The sequence below is a fragment of the Somniosus microcephalus genome, chromosome 7 (assembly GCF_052327205.1).
Source record: "Somniosus microcephalus isolate GS21.2 chromosome 7, FLI_Smic_1.0, whole genome shotgun sequence".
NCBI classification, from domain to species: Eukaryota; Metazoa; Chordata; class Chondrichthyes; order Squaliformes; family Somniosidae; genus Somniosus; species Somniosus microcephalus.
This window is the reverse complement of record NC_140993.1, coordinates 151,091,518-151,106,748: the sequence shown is the minus strand read 5'-3', so window position 1 is coordinate 151,106,748 and position 15,231 is coordinate 151,091,518. Positions and strand designations below refer to the sequence as shown.

General features: G+C 42.5%; 1 protein-coding gene across 4 annotated transcripts in view; it reads left to right on the top strand.

Annotated features, from left to right (window-relative positions):
- Window positions 1–15,231, top strand: part of ppp1r42 (protein phosphatase 1, regulatory subunit 42) — a 152,047-nt gene that overhangs the window by 74,032 nt on the left and 62,784 nt on the right. For all 4 annotated transcript variants that reach the window (XM_085993097.1, XM_085993095.1, XM_085993094.1 and 1 more), the window contains exons 7-8: window positions 3,944–4,072; window positions 12,900–13,089. In XM_085993097.1, the coding sequence (XP_085849223.1) occupies window positions 3,944–4,072; window positions 12,900–13,089 (319 nt within the window). The remainder of the gene's footprint in view (window positions 1–3,943; window positions 4,073–12,899; window positions 13,090–15,231) is intronic.

The window sequence follows — 15,231 nt, the reverse complement described above, 5'->3', positions numbered from 1 at the left end:
ATCGGAGAACTTAGGAGCTCTCTCCTTCCACCTAGGTTCTGTCATGAGCACTTGTAACTTCAGTTTCTTTTTGTGAGCCTTCTTTACTTTGCTATTGGGGCAGCTGAACACCCTGACAATGAGGTGCTGCAGCATTAATGCACCTCCCCTTTGAGTAGTGGAAAAAGCCTGTAGCAATCATGACTGAATTAGACTGGCCCCGATATTGGTCCCCCTGTTGAATGTACTCTTTTGATGCACACGATAAACAAATAAACTGTAACTTAGCAAAAATACATTCAATTAAACTTAACAAATTAAATTAAAATTTGGTTGCCGGGGGTGCTGATGCACTCCAGTCCCTGCGGTGGCAACCTGTCATGGAAGGCCTCGAGCGTGCCGGCGGGCACCCCCCTGTTGAGTGTAAAGCCAATGAGCATCAATTTTAGCGCTAGAATCATAGCTGTAATCATGTTAATGAAGAGTGAGCACGAATTTTGCATGCTACCTAGATGATTTTCAGGTGGCACAGCTTAACCTCATTTAGTCTTAACCCTGCCCATTTCTTGGCTAAATCCAATTTCTAGGCCCAAGGTTCTTAAATTCTGATTTGTTATTGTTAGAGTAATATGAAATTTAAATCAATATGCTACAAAAGAAGATTGCATATAAACAGGCATAATGTCTGAAGTGTGACACAGGAAGTGTGATATAATGGGCAAAACATGCAATAGATCAAAGATGTTTTATATCGTTCCTGATGGTCACCAATCCACAGTACACAACATTGCCCACTAATTCGGCACAACAGTAATTAGGACCACATGTGCGGGGAAATGGGGTGGTGGTGGAGGGGTGGAAATTGCCCTGATGTAATAAGGGAAAGACTCCTCTGAGGTTGGGGTAAAGGCACAATTTTGGGGAAGAACACAGGAATGTTATGCTGCAAATAGCTGTGTTGTACTCAGTGCTGATACTGGAAAACAGAAGTGAATAATGCTTAAAAAAAATCGGTATTGACATCCAAAAATTTGCCAACATTTATAAATGTAATTCTATAACTTGCCATTGAAGTCTGCTTTCAAACATACTTTAATAAATTTTGTTTGAATGTCACAAGTGATTTGCTCTCATGCCACACAAGTTTTCTTCAAAAATGATGGGTGTGAGTTTGTAACAGCATGCTACAAGATGGAATGACAGGATATCATTTTGACATTTGGTTTGGATTTTGTGATGATAATGGTGAAGCTATCAGCGCTCACTGTTATTATGGAGTAAATTGGACAGCAACTTCCAGCATCCGCACATGCGTAGTAAATGCGTGAAAATCAGAAAGTTGTTGTCTGAGATGCCCTGGTCTTCCACAAGCTTTGCTACACCAGTACCTCGCCAATAGATTTGGCATTAAAACACATGAAGGGCTTGAAGCTACGCTACTTACCCAGTAGATACCCACTAAACATGCCAGAAAAAATTAGGGCTTGTCCATTCACATATTTTTAACGATGTGATAAGAATTCATTACTACCAAACAACCTTTCTGACACTAAAAATTTACTTTTACAAGTGCCGGGTCTCATTCCTTCAGATTTGAATTATTGTTGGAGATTTCATGAAAATTAAAATAAAACATTATTTTTTACTTTTTCTTTCTGGCTCTTATCTCTCTCTCTTAATCCCATTTTTCTTTCCCTCTCTTTATTGTGTTTTCTGTACATGATTTTACATTGAATTAATACTTCCTGGTTTAGACTTTGCGTGTCTCAATAAGGATTCTTCAGTCTGATTGGTTGAAGAGACACGCTGTTGCTTGCCTGCTCACACACGCCACAGATCCCCTGTAGAGGGCACCATGCTGAAAAGGATCTCTAATTACTGTAAGTTGCCGCGCAAAAGCCCATGAAAGGTCTGTGGGCAGCTGTAAGCATAATTAACAGTGAGCGCCATTCATTTGCCACTGACTGCAAAATCCGGGCCACTATTCTCCATATAGATATCATCATGGTGCTCCGATCTCGGCTATGCTTTCTGGGGAAGGTTATCTCTAAATAATCAAATGTCAAGGCGGGGGGGGAAGGTCTGAGTATGAATTGATTGAGTTTCACTGTAATGGTTTTATGACATCTGAACCCCTTTAATGAGTTACTACCTTGTAACACAATTAAGACTATGCGTTAAGTTAAATATGATCGGTGCCTAGGGATGACATTCTGTAAATCAAAATGAAATGAATTAGACTCAAAATGGGTTTTCCCCAAGAAATTCTATTCTTGGGTCAGGATATTATAAAATATATTTGTACCTCAGTATATTTAATCACTAATTTGCAGCAATCAAATGCAACATGCTTACTTTTGTATGACCTTTTCCTACACTTAATTAGTGTGTGAAAGATGATTGATGTACTAGAATCGCAATACCCTGCACTCTGATGAGAACATGAGTAATTGGGGAACATTTATGCATGCATCAGGAATTCTATACAATCGATATAGTTTCGTACATTTAATTCCTACATTTAAATCAGAATTATGCACAGATAAAACGTTTGATTATTTAGAGGTAACAGTACACTTTTCCCCTAGATTACATAAATAACTTCATCAGAAAAATACTTGTCAGAAGCTCGGCTCTTTTTATAGATTACTTCAGTTTCCAAATACTTCTGCAGGTAAGACATCCGAAGAATTCCTATTGTGGTCAAAAACTGCAAAAACACTGCATGTATTAACTGATTAGGTGTAATATTGCTACAGAACAGTAGGATGTAACACTGTGTTCATAATTCTTCACATGTTGAGTTCTTGATCTCAGTCTGGCTGTCAGAAGAGGTGCTGCTGGGAGATCAGCTTTCTGCCAGTAAGGAAGGGAAGAGCAGGGACGTTGGACCACTTTCAAGCATATTTCAGTGATCGGTTCCAAGCTTGGGACAAGGTCATCTACCCATTTTCAGCTGTGGAATGGTGTCATTGTGTTGGAGGCTTGGAAGAGAAAATAAAATAAATAATTTTTTTTTATCACAGAATTCTTCCGCTTGTTGTTTATACATATTCTCATGTTAAAATATTTGCTTAAGGGGTGAAGAGATACAATTTACTAATACTCTAGCTTGTAAATGCTTCTTTGAGGTTTTAACCAAAGTTTTTTTCCCATTATAATTACTGTATAAACATCTTTTGGTGAAAGTTTTCCCACAATTAGCCCATGAAGACTCGAGATAACACTGTTTGGTTACTGTACCAGTGAATGTGTAAAAAAGGAGCTCCCCATATTCGTTTTCCCGCCCTTTCAACAGATAACCAAACCCAGACTGATAAAAATGCCCTTTTCAGGACAAAGGTGATTTACACTTGCAAGCTCCAGAAACCTGTTTTAGCGGCCATTATACAGCTGTAGCCTAGAGATTACTGTTGACGTTATTAACTAATGAATACTTAATGTGTTCATAGGACATTCCTCTATTTGTTTTAACGGGGTGTTAATACATTTATTTTAAATGGGTTAATGCCTCAGTTAAAGTTAGAGTCAGAGGAATGTCCTATGAACGCGTTAAGCGTTCGTCCACTAATACAGCCAAAAATAATACATAGGCTTCTATTTTGCAGAGTGTCTTATTTGTCTGCTTATGCAACTGTACCATGCTTTCTCTGACATTCATTACGATAACACTGTAGAGAGAGATAAATAATTCAGTTACTTTTGGGTCATTTGTAAATCTTGGCATTTAATAGTTATAACATAGTTTTTTTAATTATACTTGTTTACCTTGTATGTTTGTTAATTGTCCATGAATCATAACAAATCTGATTTATTGTCACTGATCATTCTGGAAGTCTAATTCTGTATCTGTTAGGATTTCATAGTGCTGTTGAAAGTGAACTCATTGAAATGAATGACCATCTTTGGTTGTTGCTTGTTTTCAGTTGACCTTATATTTTAAAAGTGTTCTTTTTATCTGCAGAGGTTCTCGATGGAAAGGAGGTAAATAATACAGCCAGACAGTTTTTATTGAACTGGAAAGCTTTCCGAGAAACCAAGAAGAAAATTGCCAAGGAAAAGACAGACAAGCAGGAAGTCGAACAAAAGTTAGGTAAGTTGCATAGAAAGAATAATTGTTTTAACCACTTTATTCTCAATTAGACATGGAAATCTGATGTTGAAACAGTGGTAGCAAAATACAAATATTTTATTCTGGGGAAGTTATATTGATTGTATTGTATCACATACAAAACAGTTCAAGAGAAAAGAAATGGCAGAACTTATGAAAACAATGATTCATTTGCATCTTCTTAAGACTTTCCTCTCCAGCCAACCATTTTTGTATATTTACAAGACTTTTTGCAATTACTTTTTTCACAGTTGTATAAATGCTTCCTACTTCCAGACATTTGGATTATTTATTTTCTGGTTAGCTATTGCTCACTAATTTCATCTTGCAGTAAAACAGGATATAGACTATTTGGTTTACATAGTCTAGTGAGGCAGACAATTTATCCCCGGTAGACAAATAATTCACATTTTATTTTCAGAGCACTGATTTTCAATCTGCTCAACCAAACATAATTGTAAATTTTAATGCTAAATGCCGAGAAAACCGAAGTAAAAATGGGTGAAATGGGCTTTCATCCCATTAGTCTGGACTGAATTGAATCTAGATTATTGAGTTGAAAGTCTTCTTTCTGTGCTGGTTGTGAGGATCTCAAATAATGAAAACAGTTTAGGCCAGTGGATGGGGCTACAACAGAAAACAACCTGTAATTCAATATGAATTTGTACCAAATTGATATTCTAATGGTGTATTCACATTCCACAAGTTTAGCATTGGTCCAAGGCAAAACCACTTCAAACTGACTCAAAACTTGCCATGTAAATGGGTTGTAAGGTCTGCAGAGAGTCTCACTCTGCTTCATTGCAGTGTCGAGTTAGACCTCGATACCAGATTCAGGTTGCATTTACCTATAACAAACTACTTCAAAGTTAGCCAGTGTGGGAAATCTTAAAAGCTCCATCTGCAACTATGCTTGTCCTCCCAGTCTCTCCTCCTTGCTACTGAAGACATTGCTGTCTCATCAAAAGTTTAAAATTGAACTCTAAAAGTTTCAAGTTCGCAATTTAACTACTCCCAATACCTCTCCAGCTCCTGACTCAGTTTCTTCTGAAATTGGCAAGACTCTGCTCCAATTCAGCACACCGTTTCTGTTACCAAGTCTCTATCTGAGGATGTTACTTCTGCCACCCGGTCTCTCTTGCTACAGAGTCTCTATGCTGCACTGCTCTGCTCTACCACTCCACCGACTTCAGCTCCACTCCATTTTGATTTTGATCTTTGCTCTTGTCCCCCACTTTGGGACTCTGTTGTGTGCAATGTGGCTGCTTTTAGCCACCAGCACTGCCTGTCATCAGATCAATGGGCCAATGCTGTTCCTACTCACTAGGTCTTCTCTCTGCCTCTTTATGCATAAACAGGCCTCACCTTCTCCCACATGTGTCTCATCCTTCAAATCTGTCCTCTGCTCCATTGTTCCTGCCTGAGGCTCTGCTCAACTGAAACCAGGTAGGGAGTAGATAAGTTAATTGGGTGGCTGGTGAAAATTCCAAGAGGAAAGTAGGAGCTGTATAGCTGCTAAGAGGAGTGACACGCAACTCCGCTGCTAAAAAGTCTCCTCTCTGAAGCCCGGCACTAAAAAGACTCAATAGTTTCCAACAGTGAAGACACTCTGTAGTCTAAGACCACCACTTGTATCTTTACTTATGTAACATAATTACTACCACAATGTCCACTTGGGTGTGCATATTGCTGCCACCTGAGGTCCCTGCCACTGCTGGCTGCCTTCTGGATCTCTCTGCTCTCTTCATGAACTATAACTTCTGCCTCTGCCTCCCTTCTCTTTCCCTTTTAATCTGCAACATACCTTTGTGCTTCCCACTCCTTTAAACCTGCCATTGCTGCAGGGTCCAATTCCTCTTGGATATGCCCAGAGTTTCCCTCTGCTTCACCCATGTTCACTGAGGTAACTCTTGGGGCAATTTTGCCAGCCCTGGGGAGGCGGGTATGGAGGTGGGACTGCCGGGAAAATGGCAGAATCTGGGAGCGGGTACCCATCCCGCCCCCAACCCGCCTCTGCCATCTTCCCAGGAGGCGGGTCCCATCTCCTCGAGGCAGGAAGGGGATTAGTGCCAATTAACTGCCTGTTAACAGGTAGTTAATGGGCAGTTTTTTGGCTAATCCCTATTTTGCGATCTAAAGTGTGGGCACCCGATGGCTCCGAACCTCGCCAGGGTCAGCGAGGCGAGCCGTTGGTCTGCGGGGGTCGGAGGGGCCGAAATGTCCGGTGTGCAGGTGAGTGATGAGTGCAAATGTGGAGAGGTAAGTGTGTGAGGTGAGTGTAGAGTGTTTTAATAAGATTACTTACCTTTGCTTCTTCCTCCAGGCTTCATCCCTTTAGGCTGCGGAGCTGCCTCATCTCACCGGCAGAGAAAGCATTTTATCATTGACTCGGCCATTTCCCTCACCATCTAGTTCTCCCTTCATGTCTTCCCTCTTGGGAACGGTAGCATAGTGGTTACGTTACTGGATTAATAACCCAGAGGCCTGGACTAATGATCCAGAGGTGTGAATTCAAGCCCCACCATGGGGAATTTAAATTCAATTAATTAAATAAATCTGGAATGAGAAAGCTAGTATCAGTAATGGTGACAACGAACTATCGGATTGTCGTAAAAACCCATTTGGTTTACTGATGTCCTTTAGGGAAGGAAATCTGAGGTTGGCCTATATGTGACTCCAAACCCACAGCAATATGGTTGACTCTTAACTGCCCGCTACAAAAAACAATAATAAGAATAAAACTGGACCTCGGCACCGGCTTTGAACATGAACATTCGCACCACACAAGCGCCAAGCAATGACTATCTAACCACCACCCCTTGACATTCAATGGCATTACCATCGCTGAATCCCCCACCGTCAATATCCTGGAGGTCACCATTGACCAGCCACTCTATGACATAAATACTGTGGCGAGTGTCTCACCTCCTGACTCCCCAAAGCCATCTACAAGGCACAAGTCAGGAGTGTGATGGAACACTCTCCACTTGCCTGGATGAGTGCAGCTCCAACAACACTCAAGAAACTTGACACCATCCAGGACAAAGCAGCCCATCCACCACCTTAGACATTCACTCCCTTCACCAGCAGTGCACCATGGCTGCAGTGTGTACCATCTACAAGATGCACTGCAGCAACTTGCCAAGGCAAACCTCCCAAACCCACGACCTGTACCACCTAAAAGGACAAAGGCAGCAGGCGCAGGGGAACACCATCACCTGTAAGTTCCCCATCAAGTTTCACACCATCCTGACCTGGAAATATCCGTTCCTTCATCGTCGCTGGGTGAAAATCCTAGAACTCCCTCCCTAACAGCACTATGGAAGTACCTTCACCACATGGACTGCAGCGGTTCAAGAAGGCAGCTCACCACCACCTTCTCGAGGGCAATTAGGAATGGGCAATAAATGCTGCTGCTACACCCACATCCCAGGAATTAATTTTTTAAAAATCACAGCCCATCAATGGAAAAAAGAACCTTCTGGTTCATTCTCTAACTCCCAACTTACTTCTTTCTGTCCTAACCACTGTACCAATATCGCCCAAGTCAGTCACCAATGGCATCCTCCTTAACTGTGTCCATGGCATGATTACCCTACTTATTCTCATGACAATCCAGCTTCCTCAACTGTCTATAATAAAAGCTGGAAATACTCAGCGGGTCAGGCAGCATTTGTGGAGAGAGAAACAGAGTTAACGTTTCAGGTTGATGACCTTTAGCCGGAACTGGAAAAGTTAGAGATGTAACTGGTTTTAAGCAAGTACAGAGGCAGGGAAGAGAGGAAAGAACAAAAGGGAAGGTAAGTAATCGAGTCGAAGGCAGGAGAGATTAAATGACACAAGCAAAAATATTAAATGACAAAAGGAATGGTGGTGCAAGGTGAAAGGAGATGGTAATGGGACAAGTAAAGAAACAAAAGATGGGTATAGAGGAGGTGTAAATTGGAATAGCAGAATCAGCAACAGCTGCCACCCTAAAAATGGGGGCAGAAGTTATGATGTGAAATTGTTGAAATCAGTGTTGAGCCTGAAAGGCTGGCATTCTTCACTTATTGACAGCTTTCAATTGTATAGGTCCCACCTTCAAGAACATTCTGCCTAAACCTCATCATCTCCTGAGGTTGGGGTTTAGGTGTGTTAAGATTTGGAAGTGTTTGATGTTGAAGCCATAGATAATATATAGAAAATTGGTACTTTTCCCATTGCTACCTTTATTAGCAAAGAAAATTAAGAATTTTTTAGAAAAATGCTTTCCTTAATACTATTCATGAATGATATAGAGATGGGTACTTTTGTAATATGTTTGTTGATTATGCTAAGCTATATGGCCAAGTGACCAACATTTAAAAGTTAGGGCAGCACGGTGGCATAGTGGTTAGCACTGTTGCCTCACAGCGCCAGGGACCCGGGTTCGAATCCGGCCTCAGGTGTCTGTGTGGAGTTTACACATTCTCCCCGTGTTTGCGTGGGTTTCCTCCGGGTGCTCCGGTTTCCTCCCACAGTCCAAAGATGTGCGGGTTAGGATGATTGGCTATGATAAATTGACCCTTTAGTGTTAGGGGGATTAAATACGTGGGGATAGGGTGGGATATGTGTTGGTGTAGGGGTTACAGGGATCGGGTGGGATATGTGTCGGTGCAGGCTCGATGGGCCGAAATGGCCTCTATCTGCACTGTGGGGTTTCTGTGATTTGTCAAGACAGCACATCCTGCAAGAAAACGTACAAATTCCTACACTTACCATGTGTAGTGCAGTTGGCTGTTCGAGTATTAATCTCATTGAAAGATATAGTATTATGAGAGGGCTTGACAGGGTAGATACTGAGAGGCTGTTTCTGCTGGTTGGAGAGTCTACAACTCGGGAGCATAGTCTCCGGATAAGGGGTCGGCCATTTAGGACTGAGATGAAGAGAAATTTCTTCACTCAGAGGGTTGTGAATCTTTGGAATTCTCTACCCTAGAGGGCTGTGGATGCTCAGTCATTGAGTATATTCAAAGCTGAGATCAATAGATTTTGGGGCTCTAAGAGAATCAAGGGATATGGGAATCGGGCAGGAAAGTGGAGTTGCTGCCCTAACTTTTAAATGTTGGTCACTTGGCCATATAGCTTAGCATAATCAACAAACATATTACAAAAGTACCCATCTCTATATCATTCATGAATAGTATTGAATAGATCAGCCATGATTTTATTAAATGGCAGAGCAGGCATGAGGGGCTGTATGGCCTACTCCTGCTCCTATTTCTTATGTTCTTTTGTTCTTATTGCAATTTTGTACAAGTCCTGAATGCAGCAAAACCAGCAGTTATTAAGCAGAACCGAGTGATAATAAATCACTTGACCTATAACTAGCATTTATAGGGATCTGGACAAATTAAGTGATATTTAAAAGATGTGTTCTTGGAATTTAGTGTTACACTAACAAAGCCAAGTTCATTTATATCCCTAGTTGTCCCAAGAAGGTAACAGGCCGCTGCCTTGAACCACTGCAGTCCTTGTGATGGTATTCCCATGATGGTGTTAGATGGGCAATTCCAGGATGTTGGCCCAGTAATTCGGGTCCCAACGCGTGAGTAAGCACCGTGTACTCACGCGTGAGCCCGATGGAAGTGCCGGTTTTCAGCATGCACAGCGCATGCGTGGAAAACCGTCATTTCCTTTCCTCTGAACCAAGGGGTTCAGAGGTGGAACGCGTGCGTGCAGGAGTCTGCGCGTGCGCGCTGAAATTCCTTTTTTTTTACAGGGTTGCCCGTGCGATAAGGCCTCCAGTTTTTACGCGAGAAAAAAGCAGACATAAGTACTTAGTTTTAAAAGGTAAGTGGTCTATTAATTAAAGTTAGAATTTTTTTTCCACAGGTTTATTATTTTAGTAAGGTACGTGTAGTTTTTGGCCCGATTTTTAAAAAAATTATTTTTTTCAAAAATTTGAATAATTGTTTAAATTAGTTTTTTTACAGTTATTAATAGTTCATTTAATTAGTGGGATTTTAAAAAACTTTTATTTGATGTTTAAGTACTGTTTTGGGCGCCCAGAGTTTTCATGAGTTTGACAGTTCTTACTATCAAACTCATGAATGAACTTTTGCAACCTCCGATTGGTTGCCCAGTGCTCACGTGATCCCAGCCGGCTCATCGAACTAACTACGCTGCTGGATCATGCAAGCACAGTGCGCCGGGAGCTGAACCGGGCCACTGACAGGAAATCCACGCAGGGCCAGGCTTCAACTGTCGGCGCGCTATGTAAGTGTAGGTCGGGGGCTTGCACCTGCGGGAAGCCCCCGACACCAATTTCTGGGCCAACAACCCAGCAACAATGAAAGAACGGCGATTATATGTTCAACTCAGGATGGTGTGTGACTTGGAAGACAACTTTGAGGAGATGGTGTTCCCATCAAAGTGCTGCTCTTGACTCTCTTGGTAGTAAAGATAGCAGGGGAGGGAGGTGCTGTCCAGTGGCAGGGACATGGATCAAGTGAACCGCTTTTGTCTTGGATGGTGTCAAGCATCTTGAGTTTTGTTGCAGCTGGACTCATCTATGCAATGATGAGTATTCCATCACAATTCTGACTTGAGATGACTTTTAATATGGATAAATATAAGGCTATGCACATTGGAACAGAAAACATTGAACACGTGTGCAAGATATGGGATGTTTCTTAACAAGGTAAAAAATAACGAGTGTGATTGTTGACTATTCACTGAAAGTATACAGTCATGCTAAAGCGGCTAATCGCGTACTGGGATGCATTTTGACCGTATTGACCAAGTTAAAACACCTTATCCTTGTATAGATCTTTGGCGAGGTCCCATTTGAATTATTATGTGCAGTTTTGATTACTTTTCCTTCAGAAGAGCAACAAGGATAATTCCCAAACTTGGAGCTCTAAGTTATGAAAGGCCTGACAAGAACTAAACTTGTTTTCATTAGAGAAGAGGTGACTCAGAGGAGATATTATCCAAGTCTCTTAAATGGTGGGAGGAATGCCTGTGTATATGCAAGCATTTTATTTAACTTACACTGTGAGGGTAGAGTAGAGGAATTGAGGATAAAGTTAACAAGCCTCAAGCAGGATTTGAGATTCGAAGGGTTTCTTAACCTCCCCCTTTATAGAATTGTGGATATGTAGAGCAGACTTAGTTGTTAATGTGATGTTAATTAATAGCATTTTTTTTAAAAAACGCTGAATAAATGTCCCATTCAGAACAGGATTGAGGATTATAAGGTAAACTATCCCTCCTCATCCTTCTCGACCTGTCTGCAGCCTTTAAAATGGTTGACCAAACCATCCTCCTCCAACGCCTCTCCATCGTCGTCCAGCTGGGTGGGGCTGCACTCACCTGGTTCCATGCTTATCTATCCAGTCATAGCCAGAGAATCACCGGCAATGTCTTCTCTTCCTGCTCCCGCACCATTATCTCTGGTGTCCCCCTAAGATCTATCCTTGGGCCCCCTACTATTTCTCACCTACAAGCTGTCCCTTGATGACATAAACCGGAAACACAGCATCAGTTTCCACATGTATACTCTACCTCACCACCACATCTCTCGACCCCTCCATTGTCTCTAAATTATTAGACTGCCTGTCTGACATCCAGTACTGGATGAACAGAAATTTCCTCCAACTAAATATTGGGAAGACCAAAGCCATTGCATTCAGTCCCTGTCACAATCTCCACTTCCTAGCCACCGACTCCATCCCTCCCCCTGGCAACTGTCTGAGGTTGAACCAGACTGTTTGTAACCTTGGTATCATATTTGACCCCGAGATGAGCTTTCGACCACATATCCGCGCCATCACTAAGACTGCCTATTTCCATCTCCATAACATCGCCTGACTCTGCCCCTGCCTCAGCTCATCTGCTGCTGAAACCCTCATCCCCTCATCCATGCCTTTACTTCTAGACTTGACTATTCGAACACAATCCTGTCAAGCCTCCCATGCATTACTTGAATTGGAGTAGACAGGCCAATGCTGATTTCTGTGAACTGACACACTCACTGCTTAAAAAAGAATGGCCCGGATTTTGCAGTGAGTATGGCGGCGTACTCTCAAAGTACGCTGTCACACCTCCTTTGAAATCCACCGCAATTTCGGGATTTCCAAGAGCTAAATCCCGAACTTGCAGTCTGTCAACTTACGCATTGACATCCCATCTGCACGGCCGATTTATAAAAAAAAAACAACTCCTGGCTCAGAGTTGGGCTATTTGCCCACTGGCTGGCCAGAAATTGCGTACGGAAATGTAAGGGGATACCTCAGGCATGTTTTAAACATTTTCATCTCAGAAATCATATAGTTTAATTGTATCAAATGAGTTTTTCTTGTTTCTGCAAATATTAGAGTTTTAATTATGTCGCAAATTATCAGCAAAATTAAATTAAAGTTGATGGAATGAAGCTAATTAGGAATTAAATTCCAATCCTATAAATTGTAATTAAATCTGATTACGGGACTGCACTAAATCTGATTACGAGATTTCCTTCAGAAATGATTAAAATGTCATTCTGTTTTCTGATTGGAGGACCAGGCCCACGTGATCCCAGGTATGCTTCCGCACAGGCTGCGTCCCTGGGATCCGTGGGCCATTACGTTGCCCTCCTACTCGCAGCGTTAGACCGCAAGTTTTCACAGGAGGGCAGCCATCAGGTAGGTGAATATTCTTTTTGCAGGTTGGCAGCGTACTCCTGAGGTACGCTGCCAACTGCAATTTTTGGCCCAATATATTATAAAAATGTGCTCTCTGTCTTAATTTTTGTTATCTTCTGCTGATCAAAAATAAGTTAATCTATTTGCTCTTTGTCTACAAGGCCATCCACAAATAATTCAGCACCATGCACCTAGAAACTATACCTCTCCTGGTATTCGTAGATTCAGGAAACCTGTTGATGTTCTTCTTGTGAAGACTCCCAACCTTGCAAACTCCGGAGATGATGGAAATGGTGCTTTACCACCAGCGCTCGAGTCTAGGGGTATGGGTGATGGTATGGAAGGAATTGGGTAAGGTCCTAATGTCTTCTAAAATGTGCAAAATATGCAACAATGAAAATTAATTTGACAGAACCCAACGCAGCACTTCTGTAACAAACAGTTCTAATATATTATACAGTCAGGAAGCTCGCACTAGAATTATTTAGGTTAACATTTCTTGCTACATAGGTCCAAGTGCTATAGAACTAAAATGGTATTACTCCATTCCAATGTTCTTTAATTTTAATGTAGAGTTCCTAATAAAAAAAAAACTTCTAAATTTGAAAAAGAAAATCAAGTTCTTATCTTACTGTGCTAAAGAGATTTTTGTTGTTGGTTTGATTTTAATTTTTAGTCAACTTAGGACCTAATGCTAGGACCACATATTCATGCGTAGACTTCAAAAACTGAATATAATGGGCTGGATTTTCATTGAGGACTCGGGTTGGAGGCGGGACTACAACTTTCGGGGTTGTAGTCCTGCCTCCATTGAGTTCTAGCCAACCCACGCGATTTAGACTTGATTGACCTTGTTGAGCCCGCCCAGCGAGCTCAGCAGGCCAATTAAGGGCCACCCGGCAACAGGTGACGTCACAGATTGAAATTTCATCTGTCAAGACCTTTTGACAGATGAAATATCAGTGTTTCACAGCTGTTTGAAGCTGTCAAACACTGACAATCTGTACTCCAAGTTAGTTCCTTCCTGTCAGGATGATTTAGAGATCTCCCCGGAACAGAAAGCTGAATGCTGCAATTTTTGACAGCTCGCAGCCATTCTGCTTTCTGTGCCAGTGAGATGAGGGACTCCCGAGACCTAAAGGAAGGAAGGCTGTAAAAGTAAACACTTTACACACACCAAACACACTTATCTTTGCACTCATGCACCCATCACTCACCTGAATACCGGACATCTCGACCCCTCCAAGCCCTTCATCCCGACGGTCCACCTCCTCTAACTTGGCGTGGTTTGGAGCCGTCGGGAATCCCACACTTCAACCTTAAAAATAGGGATTAGGCTAAAAACTGCCCGTTAACAGGCAGTTAATTGGCACTAATCCCCTTCCTGCCTCGGGGAGGCGGGTCCCAGTGCGGGGCAGGTACCCATCTCCTTTGAAACTGGCATGGAGGCGGGTTGGGGGCGGGATGGTGGTCCGGACCCCCGATTTCGGGATTTTAACCCCCCCCCCCCCGCCTCCAATCCCGCCTCCACGGCCCAATGAAAATCCTGCCCAATGGCTCTGAAATTCTGCAGGGGTTCTTCAGGTCTTCACTGTAATTTTGCTGGGGGTTCCAAGAGTCTCCCACTGAAGTTATGGCGGGTCACCATGACTTTCAGAGAATGGGGGGAATTTTTACTTCCAGATGCGATGGGAGGTGGGGGAGGGTCCGGTGGTGCACAGGAAACCCGAACATCTGGATTTCCCCGCATGCTGTGGAGATTTAACTCCACAGCATGCGTCTTTCATCATTGACAGGTTCCCCACCCGGAAGTCAGCCTGATTGACAGGCTTGGCTTCCAGTCAGGTGGGATATGCTCCTGAGGATGCTGCAGCACCCCGGGGCGGGGGGGCATCCGATCCCTGACCCTGGTAGGGGTCCAATCCCCAACCACGGGAAGAGTCCGATCCTGAGCGGTGTCTGAAGGTGGGGGAGCTTGGTGGGCTGGGAAACCCAGCCGGCCACAGGTAAACCTGCAAAGCAGATTCAATCCGAGGCTTCCAGTCTCATCAACATTTTAAAATGCCAACCAGCCTCCTGGGAGTAGATTGGCTGCCCGCCCCTTGTCCCACCTCAGTAAAACCCGGAGGTTGACAGGTTGAAGCCGGCTTCCCAACATGCTTTGATTTGTTTTTTCCCATTTAACCCCACACCCACTTCCACCCGCTCACCCCATGTTAAAATTCCCCCCAATGGGTCTGATTTATTTAGAATAAAACAGTTGTGGGTCTACATAGCATTAAATGATTCGTTTTGTATTGGAATAGCTAGTTTTTTTATCAAAACAATGCACAGTGTAATAATTTTCAGCATAGCAAGAGTCTAACGTGTAGGTGCTCTTTGGATTTTGTTTCTTGTTTATCTAATAGGAAAGTATTAGTTATTACGATCAGTTAATGCACATCAAGCCACAGATAGAAGTTATGATAATTTGTATTACCCCTAAAGTGAAAA